Raw genomic sequence first — 22,263 nt, forward strand, 5'->3', positions numbered from 1 at the left:
GCCCTTTGTCATCGTGGCTCGGTGGGTCTTTCGGTTTCACCACTTCCAATAATAATGACTACAATCATGTCCAGATGAGATTCCTTCAAGACCCGGATTCGGCAAGGCCACTCGAGCTCTCTCGCGCTATCTCCAGCTTAAGCCGAGCCCCGCTATCTAGCAAGGAGGCTGGCGGTGTGGGATACAAAGTCATCTTCATCGCATCTTCCATCAAAAGCATCAAGATACACAAGGGGTGAAGTCGAAAGCTGGACAAGAGCGACTAAGTACGAAGCCGGTGCCGCGAATACCCGTCGACATGCGGCCGTTTGACATCTTCGACCACTGGAGCGCTTGGTGCGTCCAAAACCCCCACTTCATCCCACGCGCGTGTTACTCCACCTTCCTTAAAACAGCGAAGGGCATGGGATGAGTGGCCTTGCTTTACGTGACGACTGCTGACCATTAAACGCAGTAAGCGCAAGCAGGAGGAGCGGGCGGAACGCATCGCTTCTTTATCTAAACCTTACCAGTACCCTCTCAATAGTAACGAGAGGACCATCTTGGACGAGAACATCGACGATTTGGTTCAGGATGTTCAGGATGGCAATAAGAACGCTGTTGATGTCCTCCGGGCATATGGTAAAGTCGCCGTCAAGGCACAAGAGAAGACGAACTGTATCACCGAGGTGATGCTCAAGGAGGCTGAAGGCTGGATCAAAAGTGGCGACATCAATCTCAAAGGCCCACTAGCTGGTATACCTGTCAGCTTGAAGGACAGTATCAACGTCGGCGGCTTCGACAGTAGCGTTGGCTACTCCTGCAACACTGGCCAACCAGTGCCTGTCGATGGAGCTGTCGTGCGCATGCTCAAGGACGCCGGTGCTGTTCCATTCGTCAAGACTGCTCTCCCTATCACACTTCTGAGCTTCGAAAGCACGAACGATGTATGGGGTCAATGCAGTAATCCCCACAATACCAAGTATTCTCCTGGTGGAAGTACGGGCGGCGAAGGTGCAATTCTCGCCTTTGGTGGCAGCAGAATTGGTATTGGCTCCGACGTGGCAGGCTCTGTTCGTGCCCCAGCGCACTACTCGGGATGCTACAGTATTCGATGCAGCACTGGACGATGGCCGAAGTTGGGCGCAAAGACATCCATGCCCGGTCAGGAAGGCATCGCATCCGTCTTTTCTCCCATGGCCCGCACTCTTATGGATCTCACTTACTTCACGCGCTCTTTTATACAGATGCAACCGTGGAAATACGATCAGTCTGTGCATCCTCTTGCTTGGCGTACCGAAGTCGAAGAGGAGTATGCCGACAAGAAGACCCTAAAGATTGGCGTCATGCGTACCGACAATGTGGTCGATCCATCTCCTGCCTGTGTCCGTGCCGTGGATATGTCTGTCCAGGCTTTGAGAGATCAGGGCCATGAGGTGTTCGACGTCACACCACCGGATCCGTACGAAGCTCTCGTTATCGCTAGTAACCTTCTCAACGCCGACGGCACACGAACCTTCCGCTCTTTCTTCCGCACGGGCGAGACAGACGATGTCGGCGCTAGCGAGTTCGGCCGCTACATGCGCTTGCCTCGAATCGTCAAGTGGTTCTACTACGCATACGTCAAGTACATCAAACGCGACGATCTTTGGGCTGGCCTGCTGGAGCATTGGCACGAGAAGAGTGCTTTCGAAAACTGGCAATGGGTCGCCAAGCGTGAGCTCTACAAAGCAGACTTCCACGCATGGTGGAACACTTTCGGCGACGAGGGTGATGGCATGGACTTTCTTCTGACGCCGCCAAATTCGACCCCGGCTGTGCCTCATGGCGGTATGAGTTCTGCTGCTGCGGCTTGTGGTTATACATTCTTGTTCAATCTGCTCGACTACAGCGCGGGTATCATGCCTGTCACGCACGTTGACGCTGTCAAGGATGCGCTGCCTACGACCATCAATATAAACAAGATGAATGGCATTGCGAGAGGTGCATACAAGCACTACGACAGCGTCAAGATGGCTGGTCTGCCAGTGGCGATTCAACTTGTTGGCCGCAGGCTTGAAGAGGAAAAGGTTTTGGCTGGCATGCAGAGGTTGTACAATGCGCTCGATGCGAAGGGCCATACTTACGAGCTGCTGGAGGTACCTGAGGTGTAATGCGGCTGAAGGCTTGTCATCGCATCGATGTAGGAGGCTAGCGCTGCTAGACATCTCGGTACATGATACAGTAGGTCCATCTAGATTAAGGTTTGATCCGCATGACCACAGCGGCCCGGTGGCGCACGTCTTCACTCATGTTCGTCTTAATCGTGTCCAATACCAGCATCTCATGAGATAAACAGCAGGTCTCGCCCTAAGCCTGCCATCTCCCTTCTCTCCACACTCGTGGAGTCAAAAGCCTTGCCGGTAAGCTAATTGGCACGGGTGTCCTTTCTGGCCCACCCAAGACTTTCTGCTGAGCTTCCGTCCGATCTGCCATTCGGATCCTCGGAGGCCTGGCTGCTGGTCCAATAGAGACAGCCAGCTGTTCCTCACCCTTTCCAACCTCCACCAGGTAATCGTGCCGATCAGATACCTTACAACCGCTGCCGCAGGTATTGGTTTCTTTGCAACTACGAGACAGGAGTCAAGTCAGGTATGCATGTCATGGCACTCTCGTGCAAGTAATGCTAGACAGGGAACATCTCAATCAGGAAAGTAAGACTCGGAATCCGCAGCTTTGCCCCAGAATGTAGAACCAAGCATCGCACCGTGCTCTCTATAGCGAACGAGTTCTGCGTACCTCAAAGCTCTCCATTCCTGCTTCTCGATATCGAACCGGTGGTTCAGAAAGTGCACATCTGACAGTGCCTCTTCGCCATACTCTTCGATCAGGATCTCAGCATATGCGAAAGGAATGTTGACTGGTACGCCCTCGAATGTTGTAGACCTGAGTGGGAAGATGTCGTCATGATAGTAGTGGTGCCTGTCCTTGACCATCATCGCGTCTTCTTCGCCTAGTGCTTGAGCAGTCTTGTTGCGGCGGAGAGTGGTGACGTCGATGAAGAGCCCAGTCTCGGTGTCGATCCACCGGGCATCTATTTTGTTGACACTTTCCACGCTGGAGTTCTTGTAATGTGGATTGACTTCCAGCATATAATTATGCCGGACTCGCGGTTCGTTTGGCGCTCCAGGAAGCGAAAAGTGGTGCATTGACATGTTATAGAAGCTCGCCAAATGGTACAGTGACTTCTCTGAGATCATCACGTCTAGATCTCCATCCCACGGTAAGATTGTGCGACTCCAGTACCAGCCTAGCAGAGTGCCGTGCATGATCCACGTCTCAGCGCCGATATCACGCATCGAAGACATGTATGTGCGCAATAATGCCGTCAGGTGGCTTTGGCGATCTTCATAGATCAGTGGTGCGGTGGCGAAGCGGCCATCATAGTGCTCTGAGAAGCTTGACTCATGGAAGTACTTGTCTGGCTCGTCCTTGTCCTCGTTTTGATGACTCCATCCTGGGTGGTCGTTCACCTGCTCGTACGGTGCGTCGCGCTTGGTTCCACGAAAGAGAAGTGAAGCAGATAAGAGCGGAAAGTAAAGCAAGAAAGATACCAGATCTGCGAGTACAGCTCGCATGGCCAGATCTCAGTGTTAAACAATCAAAGTGTTGATGGCCTTTCCGCCAGCAAAGACATGTGGACTGCGGAATGTCGCTTGTGAGGATCACATTCCTGAGCTGAGGAGAATGTGGAGGACCGCTAGATTTGCTGCTGTCAAGATTCTACCGTGGGATGGTATGATAAGTTCTCCAGTACTCGATGGTCGAAGCTATGTATATTCCTGGCGTTCCAGACTCGTGAAAGGGCTATGGACTTGGCAATTTAGGCATCATCGACTGCGTGAGCTAAGTCCTTCTCCTGCGTAGCATCGGCCTTCATACATCAACAATTCGAGTTTTCGGTGTGTCCTGGATAGTTATGCGAGGAAATGAGACGATACAATACACTGGAGATGGATCAAGACGCGTCAGCAGAACCTGGAAACTGACCCCTGCAATCTTCCCGACGGCCCTTGGACACAAAGCTTGACAAAAGCTTGGCATGCGGCTAAGAGGAAGTATCTTGCTCGTGCTCTGCTTCCCAATGCGGGCACTCCTCCAGGAGTTTGTTAAATAAGGATTAGATGCACCTATCGTTGTCTACCTCTCTAAAGCCGTTAAGCAGCTATCTACTCAACCATAATGTCAATCCCAGTCGCTGAACCGAACTAGAAGTTGAAATTCTATTGGACACCAAGGAGATATGTACATGTATTTTTCACAGCTCATGTCCGACTAAACACATTACCACCGCAAGTCGACTTGTGAACCAGTTCATTAGGCAGACCATAACGCCCAAAGGATGTCTTGCCAAGTCATGCTTCACCCTAGCGTTGGAAGCGGGACCGGCACCGACTTGAGAGTACTCAGCGACTCCTGGATCGCTTCACACACTGCTACAGCAAGCAGGCCATCCTCACCTGCGCATAATGGAATCTGCTCACCGCGTACAGCCGCCACAAAGTTCTTGAGCTGTCGATCGTAGACATTCTCTTCGACGTTGCTTTCTGGAAGCTGCTCGAGCACATTCTTGCTGTTTCGCCCATCTGCGGCATTCTCCGGGCGCCAGATCTTGCCATGAGGCACTGTCATACAGCCTACATCGCCAAACATGTGATAGCTGTCCTGGCCGCTGTATGGGAAGTTCGAGTTCTCGCCTGTACCAGCCTCCATGAAGTAAGGACTCGGAGCATTGTCCAGCGCTAGGAACGTTCCCACTGCACCATTAGCGAAGCGCAGTGTAAGTGCTAGACCCTCAGTGCTCTCCGGTGAAATGGAAGATGATTGGTCACTGCGTAATGATGGCGCACGCTCGGCGTATACACGCTCTATCCTGCCTACAAGCATTTGTAGCAAGTCGATTTCATGGATGAGGTTGATCCAGATTATCCCTGCCTGCGCCCCGCCGCGCCACGCCCCAACACCGTCGAAGTACGACGCTGGCTTCGAACACACCCACAGTCCAGAAGTTGCAAGAATGCGACCTATGCTTCCATTCCTCAAGGCGTGATAAGCTGCTTGTATCCTTGGATTGTGCCGCCGGTGATGACCTACTGCAACCACGACGTCGTTCTTACGAGCTTCGAATAATAGCATCTGGCCTTCCACCACAGATGTACACAATGGCTTCTCAATTAATAGGTGTATGTGGTGCGGTATCAAGGCCATCGCAATGGGAACATGCATTTTGTTAGGGGTGCTGATGATCGCCGCCGAAGGTACCCGTTCATGCGACTCTAGCATTTGTGTTGCATCAAAATACCAGGCAACTTGGAGCTCAGCGGCCAGAATCTGTCCTTGAGTGGTAGGGTCAACGATACAATCCAACACAGTGTCGGTTGTGCGCGCAAGCCTGCGAGCATGATTCGCGCCAATCGTTCCTGCGCCAATGACAGCGATGCTGACCGGCTTACCTTCGCCGCATGATCCCATGGCGTCTTTGTTGTGGAGATGCCGCTTCGCAATACCTGGATGGTCGTTGATTTTCGACGAGCAGCCTCGTGATCTGTCAGTCCAAGGGCGAATATATGTCGCCAGATTGCTTCGGCTAAAGTCAAAGCCGATGGAAACCAGAGCCGGAAGCGTCTCGTTGACCAGGCTCCCCGTGTAGAGCCGACAGTGGGTGTTTATGAGTACGATCGTCTCATCCAGCTCTGCACTCTTGGAGAATGCATCGACGCAATATGGAGGCGAGTCTGCAAAATCGCGACCAAAATGATCAACCACCTCAAATCTATCGCAATAATGGGACCGATGCGCAAGTGTTGGAGCGTTTGAAGCTTCGTGAGCTCGCCGAAGGTTGGGTATGCTACAGGTGAGACTCTAGCTCGCAGTGACAATACCGCTCCGGATCTGATACTCCTTGTGAAGGGATGCTTGCGAATGGGAGAACTTTCGATCCATCTTTGCCGAAGCGGCCTACGTCTATACAACCTGGTCTGGTAAATTCCATGTAGACGACTTCATTGAAGCTTCAAAGATGGGCGTCGATCAAGGTGTCTTTATTATGCATCGGGCGCATGGCGTCACCTCGAATCTTCATTTGGATGCCGGGAGAGCGGTGACAAAGATGAAGGCCACCATCACACAGAGATTCGAACTCGACGGCTGCGAAGTTGACGCTGAGGCCGACTGCCGGTTCATATTCTTCTTCGAAAAACAGCCGTCTACTGGTGATTGGCTCGCAAAATATGTTCGTCACTGGTACGAAAAGGATAAGCTGATTCCAGTTGATCCTCGGCATGTGCCCATGCTGGACGATGAGATTCTGAAGTCCTATCCTCGAGGTTATCGGTACCTAGCCCACTGCCAGCAACGAGCTATGGGTATTACAATATCGAAGGACTTACCCGGTCATGCCAGAGACGGCGGCACTATCAACGGGTCCAAGCACGACCTTTTGTACGAACAAGCTGTGCAGTGGTTGGCTGGTGAGGACATAGCATTTTGACATTAGCTTGCAGTGTCCGCTCCGTCGAGAGAGAATTCTTGCTCCGTGGACAAAGGAAAGTCAAGGTCAAGGAGAGGCATGTCAACGTCTGCGAACCCAAGGTTGTGTAGACTTTGATCCCAATGGTGGTCCCTGAAATTCATTAGCATAAGCACCTTATATTTGCTCACAGTTGTCATCTAATCTTACCATCCATATGCATCTCCATCCATCAGGTATCCCGAAAAATCTACATTAACATCAAAATCCGTTGGTCGATCAGTTGCGGGAAGAGTGGACAATGTGTCAGGCACAGGTGCCTCGAATACGTCCGTGCGCCCTCCACCAGAAAGTGGCGTCATTGGATCAACGTTATATGTTGCCGCTGTGAATCGAGTGAGTCCACTCTGATTCGAAGGGTGGTCTGCCATTGTAGTGTTCAGAATGTGGAGGGAACCGGGGTCACATGGGTCGGTCGGCTCGCGGGCTCCGATGTTGTCAAATGCTGGCCTCACGGAAGCAGCAACGTGAAGATTGACTTCAGCAGCTTTCAGGAAGCGCGCCAGTGCCATCGCCGTATCTTGAACATTGCTTGTGCGTGGTAGCGCCTCTATCTTCTCCTTGACCAGGTCGATTAACATTGGCCAGATGATAGGCACTGTGCTGATCGGGTAGTAGACGTTGTATGTAGTAACCACCGTTTGTACACTGAGCAAAAGCTTGTCTAAATCGCCATCATCAGCTACAGTGGGAGACTCCATTAGCGCCAGTACTGTGCCGAAAAGATGAAGCGTCTGATGCTGCGGAAACGTGCTTGCCACTTGGTCCAACCGTACTCGGGGTCTCATCATATCCTTCTGATCTCCGCCAGCCGAATTCTGCATAATGCTAAGCTGAACACTGAAATCCACAAGGTCGTTAAAGGTGCTGAGACAAAAGCCGGGACCGTTCGTGAAAATGCTTGTAGATGATGTTGGGCCTGGTTCCCATTCCTCGGTGCCGTCCGCGATCAGACGCTCAATTGGGCCAGAACCAGAAGGACCAAGGGCATGCGGTAATCTCAAGTGAGCAGAGAGCAGACTGTCAAGGACGAACGCTGCGAGATTAAGGCGCTTCAATAATTCACGCTCTGGGCGGAAGCTAAGCGGTAAAAGCTCATCACCACAAGACCGCTGTAGCAAAGCAATAGCTCGTGTTGCCCGACCAACGAGTACCCAGGCGTCTTCCTGACAATCCCTCGTGATGTGGTGAAGGGCAAGAAGAAGCATGGTTTGGACAGTAGTAGGCGTGGGTGGACCAGTACACTCGTGAAGCAAACGGTGCGCATGAGTGGCAAACAGCGAAGCAGACGAAGTATTGAGCTGATGTTCTAGGTTGTCGCCAGATTGCTGCACAGTCGTCAGGCTCAGCAGAGCATATAGACTGGCTTCGTCAGCTGCGCACTCGACCGCCTCGTCTCGACGCACGCGGTAGAGTGAACGATGGACATTGCCTTTGTCCATAATGGGCAGCCAGCTCTGAGTCCATCGAAAGTGAAAGTCTATGGATTTGGATGCATTTGATGGAAGTGGTGGCCTCAATGCTGCGATTGGCAAGATGGTATGTGGTCCTCCGTGGACTGAGGCAGGTCTGTGCTCGCCGTGGGCTCTGGTCGCAACAAGATTATACAAGTTCTCGAACTTGTCGGATCGTGGACTGTTCCCTTGAACAATCTCCGTGACATCCAAGTCTGTGACGAGCCGCTGAAGTTCGTCGTAAAGCGTGGATTGCTTCCACCCCTTACTCAAAGCTTGCGAATCGATCACACTCATCCACACTGCCAGAAAGTCTGCGTGCCAGGCTTGACGATTCTGGTCACGCATCATTGAGAGAAGGGTGACCTCGAGATTTGGTATGCAGCGCATGGCGAAGGCCCAGAGACATTCGAGCGCCCTGACCCATCCTTCTGGCAAGCCTCGCCGCTTCGTTTCACTGGTGTAGAGACATGTCCGTGTGGCCGCCTTGCAGGTCGAACACTGCGGCTTCGCGCCATTGCATCTCTCTTTACGCCGCCGACAGATATCACAAGCCTTCTCTACTCGGCGTCTCTGCGTTTTCCGCTGCGTGCTTGTTGCATACTCTGTGCTTCCAACGCCGCCGTCCATGCCTCACACACCCACATGGTCAGTCCGCTGAACGAGTTGTCACGAATCTTGTCGTCCTGGCGGTGGACATGCAACACGAGCAAGGCAGGTGGCGTAGCCAAGACTTCCTTCGGCTATGACTTTGCCCGATGAACAAAATCCCCTGGGACTTCCATTGATCGCATTCACCATGACACGGGCCATTCTGTCGCTCAACCATCCTCCAACATGCACGTCTTCAACATCCTCGCCACGCGAAATTGCATTCAGTTGTATGTCATTGACATGCTTCTCATCAGACTACTTATATGACACATGGACAACGTCCCGATCCGCGACCGCCATGCCTCCATCATTCTAGTCGGACTGCCCGGCGCAGGCAAGCGATCGCTATCGTTCATCGCAGCTTCGTACCTAGGATGGCGCTGGATTAGTGGCGGTTTATACTTTCACAGAGCCACAGGCATCTCCGAGAAGGCTTTCCTGGACAAATTCGGCCACGAGCAGTTTCAAGCCCGTATGCTCGATGTTGTGCGGCAAATGCTTTTGCAGAATCCGCAGGAAGCCGTTATTGACTGTGGCTATGCCAGTCTGCATGAGCCGGTTCACGATTTGTTACAAGGATACCGCACCACGCGCCGAGTTGTTCACATTTTAAGGTGCTACAAGCAGATCTCAAGGCTGGACGACCTCAGTGAAGAAGCCTTACTCCGCATGCAAAGGCCTGATCACGCCTTGCATCAGTGTGCCGATTTCACCTATTTCAATCTACATGACTCTACTGCTGCAGCAGTCTTGGATGACACCACAGCGTCGGCAACGCCACATCAGTCCTTCGCACTAAGAAGTGCTAAATGCGATATTGAAAGCTATGTGGACCGCCTCCTTGGTCGGATTCCCGTCAAAGACACTGGTGTCTTCTCAATGGCCGGTCTCTCGCTGGAGAGGAGGGCCCGCAGTTACGTGATCACGCTCAAGCTTTCTGACTTCGCCTCTAGCACCTTGGATCTGACCTCTCTCGAGCTGTGTGAAGATGCCGTCGAGCTGAAGATTGACACTGTCTCAAATACCCTGCTGCGAGACACTGCCAGGTTTGTAGCAAGTCTCCGCCGTCACATGGACGCCGAGCTCATCTACACCATTGATACGATTGTGATGGCCGAAGCACGATTCACTACCGATCAGCTTACATCGCTGCTCCAATTTGGTGCCAGAGTCGCTGTAGATTATATTACCGTTGATCTGGAAATGCCGGACGCCGTACTTCACGCGATGATCCGCAACAAATCGTCTACTCGGCTCATCGGTCACAAACATTTCGCTCCGGCTTTAGGAGGCGGGTGGCTCGACCCTGCCAGATCGCAATCCTTGCAACAAAGCCATTACGCCAGCCTTGACGTTTTACGGTTCACGCAGGAAGCTTTATCGCGAGATGACAACGAGGGTGTTGTAAACTTCCGTCGCGAGGCGAGGTCGCGGGTTGGACATATACCGGTGATAGTGGCATACAATACCGGGCATTTGGGCAGGACTTCGCTGGTCACAAGCAATGTTCTTGTTCCCGTGAGCCCAAGATTCTTCCCACTGAACGTGATGGATGCCAGCATCACCGAATTCGACCTCCAAAGAGCTACTGCCGCCTTATTCCACACATACCAATACGACTCGCTCATCTACACTATGGTGGGTGACAATGTACTGCAGAGCCGAACACCACAGATGCACAATGCAGCATATAAGATACATGGTCTTCTGCATTCTTTTCGGCCGCTCGTAACGTCTTCCTTCGAGGATGCGCTTCACGCGTGGTATCAGCCCGATTTCGGCGGCTCGGCTGTCAGCTACCCTTACAAGGAAATAGCATGTCGGGCGTGTCTCGAAACCAGTCCTCACGCGTCGGCGATCGGGTCCGTCAACACCGTCCTACCATTGCGACGAAGTGCAAAGTTGCCGCAGCAAGCAGCACTGGTGCGCAATACCGCAGGCGAAGCTGCTGGTTTATACGGAGATAACAGTGATTGGTACGGAGTCTATGCGTGTCTGCGAGAAGCGATGTCACCTTGGAACTCCGCAAACATACCAAAGGCCACGACGCTGGTATTCGGCGCTGGTGGCACAGCCCGTGCGGCTGTGTATGCGCTACTGCAAATTGGATACAGATCAATCTTTCTGCGAAATCGAACGCAATCGAACGCCGAGCGAGTAGCGGCACATTTCAACAAATGGGCTTACGACAACCTTGGTACCCGCTCGGAGGTTGTACGCTACTTACCCGCCCTTCAGTCTGCATGGCCCACAGGGCAGTCTTTGCCATCCGTAATCATATCATGCATTCCAGCGTCTCGGCTGAATGACACCACCACACTGCCCTCAATTTGGCTCTCCAATGCACATGGCGGGGTCGCGGTCGATGTGAGTAGCGCTCTCAATGCACACGAAATGAAGCTTAGTGCTGACTGCATCCAGTTCTCTTATGCTCCGGTTGATACACCTCTGCTTTCTTTAGTGCGTCGACACGAAGCTACTACGGGTCAACCGTGGTCCACTGTTGACGGCTTGCAAATCCTGCTTGAACAGGGCATGAGACAATTTGAACAAATGACAGGACGTCGAGCGCCGGTCAAGACGATGCGGCATGCAATGTATGCCGAGGATTCGCCTGAATGAAGTGCTATGTCTGGGGAAGTGTTATGGGAGAAGTAAATCCGCTATGTTCGTGGAAATCCATGACACAAACTTAGCATCAATGCCTGGTTCAGACACCAACTTCAGTGTACAAGAAAGACTGGAGCGAGAGATATTTTATCACACCACTCTTACATGCTTGGACGAGACGCTTCATACTGACTCCGTGCTTGAAACTATGCGACCTCTTCAACCACTATCACTTGGCTGATACCACTCAGACCTTGTCCACATACTCGACGGACTGCAATTGCTTACCATTAAAAAGTTCATGTTCCTTCCCAAGCCTCTTGCTCAACTCCAGTGCAACCATCTCTGGATCTTCGTCCAAGCGAGTCTCAAGCATCCCACCTTTTCGACAAGCATCTGGGTCTCGGCACACCAGGATCCGACGATCATGCAGGAAGAGCAGATCTAATTCCTCCAGAGTACGATTCGCCGTTTCAGGGAAGAAGAGGTAGCCGAGTACTGCACAGCCAAAATTGATCGCTGCGAAGATGAAGTAAATACGCCAAGACGCTGTGTTCAGACCTTGTGGGATGTAGAGGCCAAGCCAGAAGTTCGTAAAGTAGTTTGCAGCAACGGCAAGGGCTGTCCCACGCGCACGCGCAAGGACAGGATATACTTCGCTTTGATAGGTCCAAGGAATCGAGCTACTGAGATGGCCGAAGAAGAATTGGAAGAGGAACATGAACGCGATAGCTGCGTTGCCGGCTTGGACGTTCTTGAAGGAGAATTGGACCGCCTGGGTGACCTCATCGAAATGTGGAGATCCAAAGCTCACCAGCATTGATCCGACAACGACCAGACATGTACCCATGCATAGCGGACCCAGGAATATTGGCCGTCGTCTGCCGTACGTGTCGAGCAACAGCGTCAGTAAGACTGTTCCAAGCAAAAGTAGAGCCGAACTTATGCCATTCGCCAGGAGTGCAGCAGAAGGCCCGTTGCGTCCTGTCTGCGCAAACACCTTAGCAGCGTAATAGAGTACGATGTTCGCTCCGGACGCTTGCTGCATGCATTGTAGCCCCATTGCCAGGGCTGTACGACGACGATAGTCTCGACCAAAGAGGAGGGTGATGTACGACGGCGCTGCGGTGGACTTCTCCAGGCCCACTACCACTCTTATTTCCTCGAACTCCGACCGCACCACGACATTGCTGACGTCGCCATCTGCATGCAAGTTCGCGAGGACAATAAGGGCGTCCTCGTGTTTATCGTGCTGTACCAGCCAGCGAGGGGACTCGGGCCGTTTGCACAGCAATAACGCAATGGCGACTCCCGGCACCAACTGTAGTGCAAAGCACATTCGCCAGGAACCACTACCTTGAATGTGTAGTGCTCCGTACTGTATCCAGTACGAGATCAGGAGACCGACCGCGATTCCGGAATTGAGTGTCGACGTCACTCTCCCTCGAATGTGGGCTGGCGTGATCTCCGCAGTGTAACTATGAATGGTCATTACACATGACCTCGGATACTTCGAGCCGTATCTTACTATGACACGGTCTGGAAAAGCGGGCCAGCGCCCAGGCCGTTGACTGCTCTGCCGGCTATGAACATGCCCCGATTCTGAGCAGCTACAACGAGCACTTGTCCGATCAGATAGACAATGGCTGAACCTATGATAGTGGCGCGGCGACCGAAGCGATCAGCAATGGTGAAGCCGACGACCAGAGAGCCAAAGAATTCTCCAGCAATTAGTGCGGCTGTCATAAGACCCTGCAAGAAGCTGGATGGTGTGTCGAAGTAAGACAGAAATTGTGGCATGGCGAGTATACCGCCCATGGAGCCGACCTCCCAGCCATAAGCGAAGCCAGTGATTGCACTCGGCAAGATAAAGTAAAGCAAGCGCCAAGCGCTGTATTTTGGTTGAGCAGCCATTTAGGCACTGGAGAAGAAGTAATGGTATCCTGTGGCGAGAAGAATATCCCGACTCGCAGCGAGCCTTGCTTGTCATATATTGCATATCTGTGTGCCGGTGGCACACCCTCGCGAAAAGGGCACTCATTGTTTCGGCTTTGTATATTGCCATAGAGAAGATCTCGAAGCTTATACCGTATCCGAGAACGCACCTCATCATTTAGCTTGGCTCGGCCAAAGTCATAGCCGGTACTGGGATGGACATTCACAAGCAGCACCAAGCCGGTCAATGTCAGGCACAAAAACGTGACAACGCCATGGGTTGGAGGCAGAACACAAATACCAATCTTTCGGACTGATACTGCTGGGCTGTACCTCGCGTTTCAAGCACATCGAACAATGGAGCTCATACCAGATCTCGAGCAGAAGTCGATTCTATACGACGGGGCTAATGTGGTATATTGGATCAAAAATCGAGCCGGAGCAACTTTAGTATTTCTGCACGGCTGGTCTTGTTCCAGTGCATTGTGGTCCCAGCAAGCGGATCTGCTCGGGCAGTACTCTTGTGTGCTGATAGATCTACCCGGACACGGCGAAAGTGAGGTGGCAGAAGCCGAGTTGACGATTGAGTATATGGCCCGAGCAGTGGAGAGTGTGCTTCAGCATGAGGGGGTGGAGCAGGCAGTCATCGTAGGCCACAGCATGGGAGGACCAGTGGCAACCATGCTGCTGCGGTTACACAGCAACAGGGTCTCAGCTATCATCTATGTCGACTCCTTTTTCGACCTGCCAGAAAATTACGTCAATCAAAAGCAACGCAAAGCATGGAGGGAAAGCCTGATGGACGATCAAGAGTTCCGCGATACAATACGACGCAGGTTCTTGACAGATCGTATGACGGAGACTGTCAAAGAACGCATCCTCCAGGTGACAACCGAGACGTCGAAATATGTGCGTTTGCATTCAGTCACAACAGACAAGCTGCCTCACGCGTGGCGTCATGACGAGGTGTACGATATTCCTGCGCTCCTGTTAGTGACGCCTGTCTATGCGGACATCGATCGCCGGTGGCTACAGCATATGCCCGGGCTGCAAGTGGAGAATTGGAATGATCACGGCCACTTCTTGTTCATGGAGGAGCCAGTCGTGTTCAACTCTCGGGTCAAGAATTTCATGAAACAGATGTGATTGTGATGCGAGCCGGGAAATGTGATCATACCGGCTGCGAAATGGTAGTCTCTTTTGTTCAAGTTGGAAGATTTTCAACTATATATCAGATACCAAGATTATGGACAAGCCCTCTTCCCAAGTGCGTGTTGCATGGCCATCTTGCAATGGTTCTCAACTTTCGTGTTCCAGAATGTCTCCCGGCTCCGGCCCTGCCACGCTTCATTCTGTAGAACATTGATGGCTGCCACGATCTCCACACCTGAAACGGTCACCCAACCAGCCTTCTTGGCTGCGATGATTTGTGTAGTCTCCGGGTCGGGAGAATAACACATGTCCAGAATACAGCTCTGGGTCGCTGCTCTCAGGGCCGGCAAATTCAACAAACGTAAAGCAACTTCGCGGGCTTGCTCCTCTTCGGCCGAGGATATTTTGCAGTCTGGCACCGTTCCGATAGCCACTGTAGGTCTAAAACAGCTTGAAACATCTTCCACTCGAGCCACGTGTATCATGTTTGCCTTGACTCCGCGAATCTTGATGTCGTGAACAAGGGCTGAGACTTCCATTGCGTCGCGGTTGACGATGTAGATTTCGGAAATATGGAGGTGTTCACACATCATGTACACAGCAGTACGTGCAGTCGCCCCAGCACCGATGACCATCCCGATATCTTTGTTGGTGTATTGATCCACAGACGAACAAGCAGCCTCCATGGCAAGAAGCATTCCCTTCCAATCAAGATTGTCACCGAGAAGTCTTCGCTCGCCAGATCCTTTCTCCCGAGAGACGAGAACAGTATTTATGGCACCAATCTTTTGTGCCTCACTTGAGACCTCGTCCACCAGCTCCAGAGCTTTGATCTTGTGCGGCATGGTAATTGAGGCACCGACATAGGTACCCGAACGCAGTTCAACGAACAGATCTTCGAGGGATGTGGTCTCCATCAATTCATATATCCAAGATAGTCCAATCAGCGACCACAGGGTGTGATTGAAGATCGGCGATAGTGAGTGGGAGATCGGAGTACCGGATAATGCTATCCTGCGGCCCAGCTGAAGCTGTTCGGAGTCTCCAGGTCTTCGATAATCGAGCTTGCTCAGCAGCTTCTGCCAGGATTTCTGGGCTCTGGCCGCGTGAGACTTCGCTACATCATTTCCCACCTCGTAATGGCTCTGATTGAACATCTCCATGCTGACCCAGCCCTTCCAGGAGAGCTGTGTAAAGATTGTCTGGCATACCAGCCAGATCGGCAGATAGGCACCGCGCTCTTTCTCAAACATATACAACCTGGCATTTCTGGACCAGGTCATGCGCGGCCGTTGGCAAGGATTCCATAAGTGATGATTTGAGTTCAGTGCTGGGGACAGCTGTTGTGCATCACCAACCTGAACATAGAAGATCTTCTTGATGTCGATAGTACGCAGCAAGTGGGCCAATGAGCGCTGCAAGGCAGAGTCTCCGCCATCAACTTGTCCAGATGGCGTTGTTGGATCTGCCCATATCCTTCCAGCAATGTGGAACACATCGAGACAGAGCCCAAGATTTGGCTGATTGACCTTCTGGACAATCTCCCAGGACTGCTCCCATAAGTCGATATGATCGGCCCAGCTGATCGCCTCATAGGCAAAGCGCACTGGAGGCGCTTCCGCTAGACCCAACTGTGCAGCTTCGTCCAAGTCAGCCACGAGCCTTTCTCGATCCCCTGTCGTGCCCTCCATGGCAAAGTTGGAAGGTATCTGGATGAGGTCCGTCCCAAGAACTTTACAAATTCGGAACCAGAGCTTCAAGTCCTCAATACGCTGTCGATGTGCATCGAAGTCGACCAGACCATCATAGAAGGTGAATGGTTGCAGGCAGACGACCTCGAGATGGAGATCGTCGCAGGTCTTTCGGACGTCGCCGGCCGCTGCGAGCAGCTTCTCTGCCTCCAGACGATCCGAAGCACCAAAGCGATCCCTGGCATGATGCTGCAAGCATTCGAAGAATATCTCCACGCCCTCAAAATCAAATTCACTGGCGGCTTGGAGCTTTTGAGTGATGCTGTGGCCGGCGCTGGAACGGCCGAGTGAGACGGTCGCAATGGCAGGTCGCAGTCGAGCCATGATTTGAAGCGAGTGTGAGAGCCAGGGAATCTTTTTTGGAAGTCTGGTGTGACCTGAAGACTACACGGCTGCAGACCATAATGTCGAGACGCAGTGATGGAGCGCAAGGTAGTTCGGCTATGATCTTAGCCGTACAGCAAGACAGCTGCTAGGTGTTCACAGCCTCCGCTCCGCTTCTGGAGAAACCCCTCGCTGAGTCTTGCTATCACAAGAGCATGAGAGCAGCATGATGGAAATAGCGCAGCTGGCATGTCGTCTTCCTTGGTATCGTTATATGATGAGATAAGTGTTGATGACCGCGATGCAAATTTCTCGCGTAGCAGTAGAAGCACATAAATTTCGAAAGTGGCGCTTTTCTACACGTCACTAGGGGTGGGATTTCAAAACGACGGGATCCAGAATGTGTTTCTCTACTTTCGACGTACATAAAGCCAAGGTCGCAAACCTCTGAATATCCCATTAGAGATAGATTGAAGGCATATATCTTGCAACTACGTCCAGTAAATCCGAGTTGCCTCCTGCCAACGCGAAGGAGAACGCTGGATATATATGCCCGCAAGTACCGCGGCCGCTTGATTCGCAGTGAGACAGCAACAGGCTCAGGAGGTTACCATCCAGCTTTATGCATGCTATTTCGATGGCGTCGTATGTTCTCCAGCAGCTCTCGTACGTCACATGTTGGTCACGTGGAAGCATAGCCTCGAGGCAATCGATGAAACCTGACGATATAGCTGCGCCTAGCGCCGTGCCTTGGGCCTCCCATACGTCAACTTTTGCACCAGCAGCGAGAAGCATGTTGATGATCTCAAGGTCACCCATCATTGCAGCGACGTGAAGAGCATGCCGGCCAAAGGGCATGCACTCGGCTGTCCCGAGATGTGCCTTAGGCTCGGTCAAAGATGTGAATATACTGTCTCGCATTCTTCGCAGCGCGGATTCTACGTCGTCCTCGCATAGTTGATTAGGAACTTCATTCGGGTCGACGCCGCTTTCCAAGAGCGCAGTAATGAGCGGGAGTGCTTTGAAGCCAGTAGCGATAGTCAACAATGATGGTCCAACAGTCTGACGACAGATCTTGCCGTTGCGATGCGACAAAAAGAAGCTTGAGTAGCTCAGTATGATGCGTGCTTACACAGCTGAGGACGTGATCCGGGCTGACTGTTGCACCAGTTTCTAGGAGGAGCTTAGTCGAGGCCTGTCGTCCTCGCCTGATAGCTATCGGAAGCATGAGAGGTGGTGACCACAAGAAGTGTTGCTAGAGCGGACGGGTCTATATCCCTTACCGAAGAAGGCTATCTCCTCGCACCACCATCCTGCCTGCCACTTGGCAATGATTGCAAGTCTGAAGTACGCATAAGAGCATAACCTTACAAACGCTCTTTGATGGAGGAGGTGGATCGCGTCCTCGGGATGCATCAAATATCAAGCTTGGACCAGCGCATTATGCTTTCGCTCTAGCGCATAATCTGGTGGTGCCCGTCCGTGCGCCCGCATGCGGTGGCGTGGCATTTATTACATCGAGCTGATGTCTCAGCCTTGCGATCGATCATCATCATGGCGCTAGTGGTGGTGCAGAAGGATATGATGGTGTCTGCTAGTCCACAGTTCTGGAGAGCGATCCTCGCCCGCCATGGCAGCACTAACCTTCCAGATGACTCTAGCCACCGCCGGTAGAACGCGCCGTCTCGATGCCATAGACGAAGAGCTAGAGCACTGCAGCTCCGACCCAGTGCCTCTTACCAGGCTTTCAGGCCTAGACATAGAGCACCAGGGCATTGCTCCAAGCTCTAGTTCGAAACGACAACGCCGTGGCTTCATATGCGATCGGCCTAATTGCAACAAGTCCTCCACCGAATGGAGATCTCTCAAACGGCATCAGCGCGAACCCTCATGCTCAGGACCCGTGATAAGAGAGTCCGCCTGCTCATTCTGTTAGAATGCCTATCCTCGAGATGAGACGCGGAGACGACATGAAAACGAGATGCACTACGGCATGAAACGGGTACAGCCAAATGCCAAGCCACATATTGACGATGCCAACGAGTTCAGTGCCTCAACTGCGGCACATCACAAGGGTGATCACGATGGATCGCTTAACAACGGCGAGCTTGTGGTTGAGCAGCTTAAAAATCAGGTTGGCGAGTCCGGGAACAGCTTGCACGCTTGCGCAGGTGTTGTCCAGGCAGAGGCTTGCGGTAGCTCACAATCCGACGGATCCTGCGCATCAATGTCTTCTAGACACGATTTCGTCCTCGAACTTGCTAGACATGACTCCTACCTTGAGTCTGAATCGAGTAATGGCGATTTCAAACACTCCACAGCAAATTTTGAAGGTGCTAAGATCGAGACAACAGCTTTGGCGCTTCCAAGCATCGAAGTCGACAACATCCTAACGGTCGAAGCAGAGATCAGCACAGATTCAGACAATGCAAGGACTTGGATCTCGGACTTCATGGACTTCATGGCCGAGAACACACAGTGGTGTGAAACCTTGTTGCCGCAAGAGGATGGAGAGTACGACCAGGATGTCGACGGCGGGGACATAGTGTCAATTTCTTCCAAGCAGTCCACTTCCTCCATTGGCAGTATGCTTCGCCGTATGCGCAGCAAGAAGCCTCGGGACTATCCAGGCATGCAAACCACCCAAAGTCAACGTCATGCGATGACACGAAACTGCCTGTACTGCTCACGACCTTGGGAGACAAATGAATCGGCGCTCCGTAAGCACCTCAAAGACCATATCAAGGACCTTAGTTCCGACGACAACCTGGTTTGCAATATCTGCCAGATCGACTTCGTACGTGCGGACGATCTTACCCATCATCTAAGGTTTGCTGCTCGGAAGAGTTGCTGTGCTCTGGAGGCCAACCATATGGGCTCCTGTGAAGGTCACGCATGCGGCTTTACTTTCAAGCACCACGAGCAATGTGCCGGCCACCATGCACCGTCACCTGTGGCAGGAGTCTGGTCGGATCATGAGCGACTCAAATTTAGGCAACTACCGCTCAGACTTGTGCAATCTAGCGCTATGCGTTCTCAGGCAGGATATGCGAATACTCTGAAGTGGAAAAAGCGACTGGTCCGTACGTCTAGCCTGCCTGCACAGCTTCTACGGCGACGGTCCATGCAGACCATGGTCCCTAGCATCTTTAGCTTTCGCTCGGAACCCGCGGCCATAAGTAATGATCTGGAGGACGTTCGATTGCATTTCGCCCGAACCAGCTCGGGCAAGCCAGAGGGGGTTGTCAGACGTGGCTTGCTGCTGCTCGCGTTAGGTAGAGAACAGGAGTTGGTCAACCAGCTAAGAGACGCTGCTCTCGACCACGATGCCGCAGGTGTTTTGCGTGTTGCTAATGTCGGCACGAGTGCCCAAGACCTTAACAGCGCCCTATATAGGACGTTAGATTCACGAGACGCTATCGCACTGGAGATCCTGCTCCATGCAGGTGCTTGCCTAAGCATTAAAATGCTCTATCGCCTCAGGTGGTGCCTCACAGAAGACGTGCTGATGCTCATCCTCAAGCATGGTACCGATCAGGTGCAGAATCTGGCCGACACCATGCTGTACCTGCGTCCCTCAAAGAGTTGCAAGGGAAGATCGCCCTCGATCATTGTTACCATACTTGAAAGGTGTATCTAGAACCTATCCAGACGGGCGGATACGTGAGGCTGTGAGGCCGGCTCCTTGGATCTTTCGTGAGGATTACCTTTTTGAAGACTTCCCACTTTGGTCTGCTATCAAATCGAGAGATTATGGTACCGCAGATCGTCTCTTGAGGAGCAGAGCTAGGCCTCAATACGACCTTGGTTGTTCGTTGCTGGAAAGTGCTTGCCACACCAGAGGACACGGTGAAACAGGCGTTGGTGAGCTGAAACTGTTGATCAACCATGGTTTGATCGTCGACAGCCATGGACACAGTAATCCAGATGGAGATCACTGCGAGCCGTTGCTTTTGAATATCGCTATCGACTGCAACGTGGACGCCGTCACAAGACTGTTCTTGCAAGCTAGCCGGAACCCCAACAGCCAGGCACTGCATAACGAGGACTTCGGAGTCGTCTTTGTTCCACGAAGCAAGCTCAGAAGGGAGCGGCGTCTCGTGTTCCCAGCCTTGGAACACCAAGTCTTGCACTTGCGACAACTGTGACGACCTCTCGGGATTATACTAGCCAGTCGACCACAGGACGTATGGGCCTAGTCGCCACGAGCAGAACCTTTGGCTTGAAGATAGGCTGAACAACACCTAGACGGCCTTGACTGCACTTCCATCGTCACAAGTCCCATTTGGCAATCCTGTCGCGGGAACTTACTGAGCTCGGATAGAGAAAGTGGGCCCGTGATTTGGTGGTCCTCAACAACATACCGCCACACGGTACAGCAAGTACGACAAGAGATCAACACCGAACTTGGCACTGATGGCCTTGAATCATGATGGTGTGTACAGCGACAATCTACTGGGTTTGGCGTATATGTATGTTATCATTCTGATTCTATGCACACTTTTATGATACACGACTTTGCGTGACATGCAGGACAAACGTACTGATGGCTCACTGATCCATGACGACTTATGTACAGTATGTAGCGAATGTACATCACTTCGCGCTGCAAGGACCGCCGTAGTCCGTTGATGGCACCTTTGTGGGCAGGCTTCATGTAAGGTGCAGAGTGGCAAGCACCTCCTTTGCGGCCCGAACGTCCCGCTCGACCATGGCGAATGCTAGAGATGATCAGTGTGGCACTCGTTTGTCTTGCCTCGAGCCACCGATAACACAATGGCCATGTCTTTGCGGCTTCTGGCGCTGGCGGGAATATTCCCGACCTATATTGAACTTCATGATTTCCCTCGCTGCCAAGAATGTTGTATGGTAGTTGTAATGATGACACGATAGGCACAGGGCATGTGGCGGATCAAGGATGTCGTGAGATTCAGCTATTGCTGTATACTAAGGCTTGCAACACCCGTGCTGTCGCCTTCACAGAAGGCAATCAGCATACCCATCCTCGAACGCCATGCTATGATCACACCATCCCACGCAGACATAGCACAATCTACTCCTCATCCTCATCCTCCTCCTCCTCGGCCTCCATCGTCGTCTGCGCAATCCGATCCAAATCCCGCTGCCCCGACTGCGTGATCCTCCGGCCCCCCTTGTCCTCATCCTGCTCCAAGACACCAATCTTCTCCAACGCCTGCATCACCTTCCGATCCACAGACCCAGAAGCGTCGACGTGGTGGGACGGGGCGACGCCGCGGTTCTTGGTGCCGCCGTGGACTTTGCGCATGCGGCCTACGCCGACGGTTTTGCGCATGTAGATGTGGCGGGCTACTGCTGCGGCGCGGATGTAGAACCTGTCATACGTGTAAGTACCTAGGTGTGTGTGGATGTGGAAGTGAGTGGATGGAATGGATGTTTATATACTCACCAATCAATACTCTGAGGAGGCAACTCCTTGGCATGGCTCGTCTTCACCGTATCGGACCAACCTGTAGACTTCAACGTCAGCATTTTCAATTCCATGACAGAAGTGAAAAGCACGACACTGCAGCCCCCCGTCCCGCACGGGATTCAGGTATTCTCAAATAGCCTTGAATATGTGTGTATGTGTGTATGTGTATACATCTTTCTGTACAGTATGTGTAACATATAACGTATCCATCTCTTTCTATTGTGCGGTGGGAGGCTGAAGTGTGTACTGGCGATCTGGATATAGCGGGCTCACGAACCAGGAATGGGAAGTTTGCCCTGACGCTTCAAGAAGGCGGCGTAGGCGCTGATGAACTTGTCGGCTTGGACATCGCGGACGGAGACACCGGGCATGATGGCGGTATTG

At 52.3% G+C, this 22,263-nt stretch overlaps 11 protein-coding genes across 11 annotated transcripts; 5 read left to right on the forward strand and 6 right to left on the reverse strand.

The window, feature by feature from the left end:
- Positions 1-298: 298 nt before the first annotated feature.
- Positions 299-2,132, forward strand: LTS14_006673 (uncharacterized protein; the record flags this gene model as incomplete). The annotated part of the gene is made up of 2 exons (XM_064839367.1): positions 299-336; positions 455-2,132. 2 exons carry the CDS (start codon positions 299-301, stop codon positions 2,130-2,132), a joined length of 1,716 nt encoding a protein of 571 aa, XP_064693109.1.
- Positions 2,133-2,660: 528 nt separating this feature from the next.
- MNN4 (mannosyltransferase) lies at positions 2,661-3,596 on the reverse strand (the record flags this gene model as incomplete). Its single annotated transcript, XM_064839368.1, has 1 exon — positions 2,661-3,596. One exon carries the CDS (start codon positions 3,594-3,596, stop codon positions 2,661-2,663), a length of 936 nt encoding a protein of 311 aa, XP_064693110.1.
- Positions 3,597-4,380: 784 nt separating this feature from the next.
- On the reverse strand, positions 4,381-5,490 carry LTS14_006675 (uncharacterized protein; the record flags this gene model as incomplete). The annotated part of the gene is made up of 1 exon (XM_064839369.1): positions 4,381-5,490. One exon carries the CDS (start codon positions 5,488-5,490, stop codon positions 4,381-4,383), a length of 1,110 nt encoding a protein of 369 aa, XP_064693111.1.
- Positions 5,491-5,741: 251 nt separating this feature from the next.
- LTS14_006676 (uncharacterized protein) lies at positions 5,742-6,508 on the forward strand (the record flags this gene model as incomplete). The annotated part of the gene is made up of 2 exons (XM_064839370.1): positions 5,742-5,872; positions 5,929-6,508. The coding sequence occupies 2 exons, from the start codon at positions 5,742-5,744 to the stop codon at positions 6,506-6,508; spliced, it is 711 nt and encodes a 236-aa protein (XP_064693112.1).
- Positions 6,509-6,510: 2 nt separating this feature from the next.
- On the reverse strand, positions 6,511-8,352 carry LTS14_006677 (uncharacterized protein; the record flags this gene model as incomplete). The annotated part of the gene is made up of 2 exons (XM_064839371.1): positions 6,511-6,640; positions 6,698-8,352. The coding sequence occupies 2 exons, from the start codon at positions 8,350-8,352 to the stop codon at positions 6,511-6,513; spliced, it is 1,785 nt and encodes a 594-aa protein (XP_064693113.1).
- Positions 8,353-8,925: 573 nt separating this feature from the next.
- On the forward strand, positions 8,926-11,277 carry LTS14_006678 (uncharacterized protein; the record flags this gene model as incomplete). The annotated part of the gene is made up of 2 exons (XM_064839372.1): positions 8,926-11,022; positions 11,077-11,277. 2 exons carry the CDS (start codon positions 8,926-8,928, stop codon positions 11,275-11,277), a joined length of 2,298 nt encoding a protein of 765 aa, XP_064693114.1.
- Positions 11,278-11,512: 235 nt separating this feature from the next.
- HGT1_2 (high affinity glucose transporter) lies at positions 11,513-13,179 on the reverse strand (the record flags this gene model as incomplete). The annotated part of the gene is made up of 2 exons (XM_064839373.1): positions 11,513-12,743; positions 12,794-13,179. 2 exons carry the CDS (start codon positions 13,177-13,179, stop codon positions 11,513-11,515), a joined length of 1,617 nt encoding a protein of 538 aa, XP_064693115.1.
- A 378-nt stretch (positions 13,180-13,557) lies between these two features.
- On the forward strand, positions 13,558-14,346 carry LTS14_006680 (uncharacterized protein; the record flags this gene model as incomplete). Its single annotated transcript, XM_064839374.1, has 2 exons — positions 13,558-13,614; positions 13,696-14,346. The coding sequence occupies 2 exons, from the start codon at positions 13,558-13,560 to the stop codon at positions 14,344-14,346; spliced, it is 708 nt and encodes a 235-aa protein (XP_064693116.1).
- Positions 14,347-14,444: 98 nt separating this feature from the next.
- LTS14_006681 (uncharacterized protein) lies at positions 14,445-16,427 on the reverse strand (the record flags this gene model as incomplete). Its single annotated transcript, XM_064839375.1, has 2 exons — positions 14,445-15,539; positions 15,711-16,427. The coding sequence occupies 2 exons, from the start codon at positions 16,425-16,427 to the stop codon at positions 14,445-14,447; spliced, it is 1,812 nt and encodes a 603-aa protein (XP_064693117.1).
- A 1,981-nt stretch (positions 16,428-18,408) lies between these two features.
- Positions 18,409-20,067, forward strand: LTS14_006682 (uncharacterized protein; the record flags this gene model as incomplete). The annotated part of the gene is made up of 1 exon (XM_064839376.1): positions 18,409-20,067. The coding sequence occupies one exon, from the start codon at positions 18,409-18,411 to the stop codon at positions 20,065-20,067; it is 1,659 nt and encodes a 552-aa protein (XP_064693118.1).
- A 1,413-nt stretch (positions 20,068-21,480) lies between these two features.
- Positions 21,481-22,250, reverse strand: RPS19A (Protein component of the small (40S) ribosomal subunit; the record flags this gene model as incomplete). Its single annotated transcript, XM_064839377.1, has 3 exons — positions 21,481-21,781; positions 21,856-21,916; positions 22,157-22,250. 3 exons carry the CDS (start codon positions 22,248-22,250, stop codon positions 21,481-21,483), a joined length of 456 nt encoding a protein of 151 aa, XP_064693119.1.
- Positions 22,251-22,263: the final 13 nt, after the last annotated feature.

The sequence above is a fragment of the Recurvomyces mirabilis genome (genome assembly GCF_035927965.1).
Source record: "Recurvomyces mirabilis strain CCFEE 5264 chromosome Unknown scaffold_17, whole genome shotgun sequence".
Classification (NCBI taxonomy): Eukaryota; Fungi; Ascomycota; class Dothideomycetes; order Mycosphaerellales; family Teratosphaeriaceae; genus Recurvomyces; species Recurvomyces mirabilis.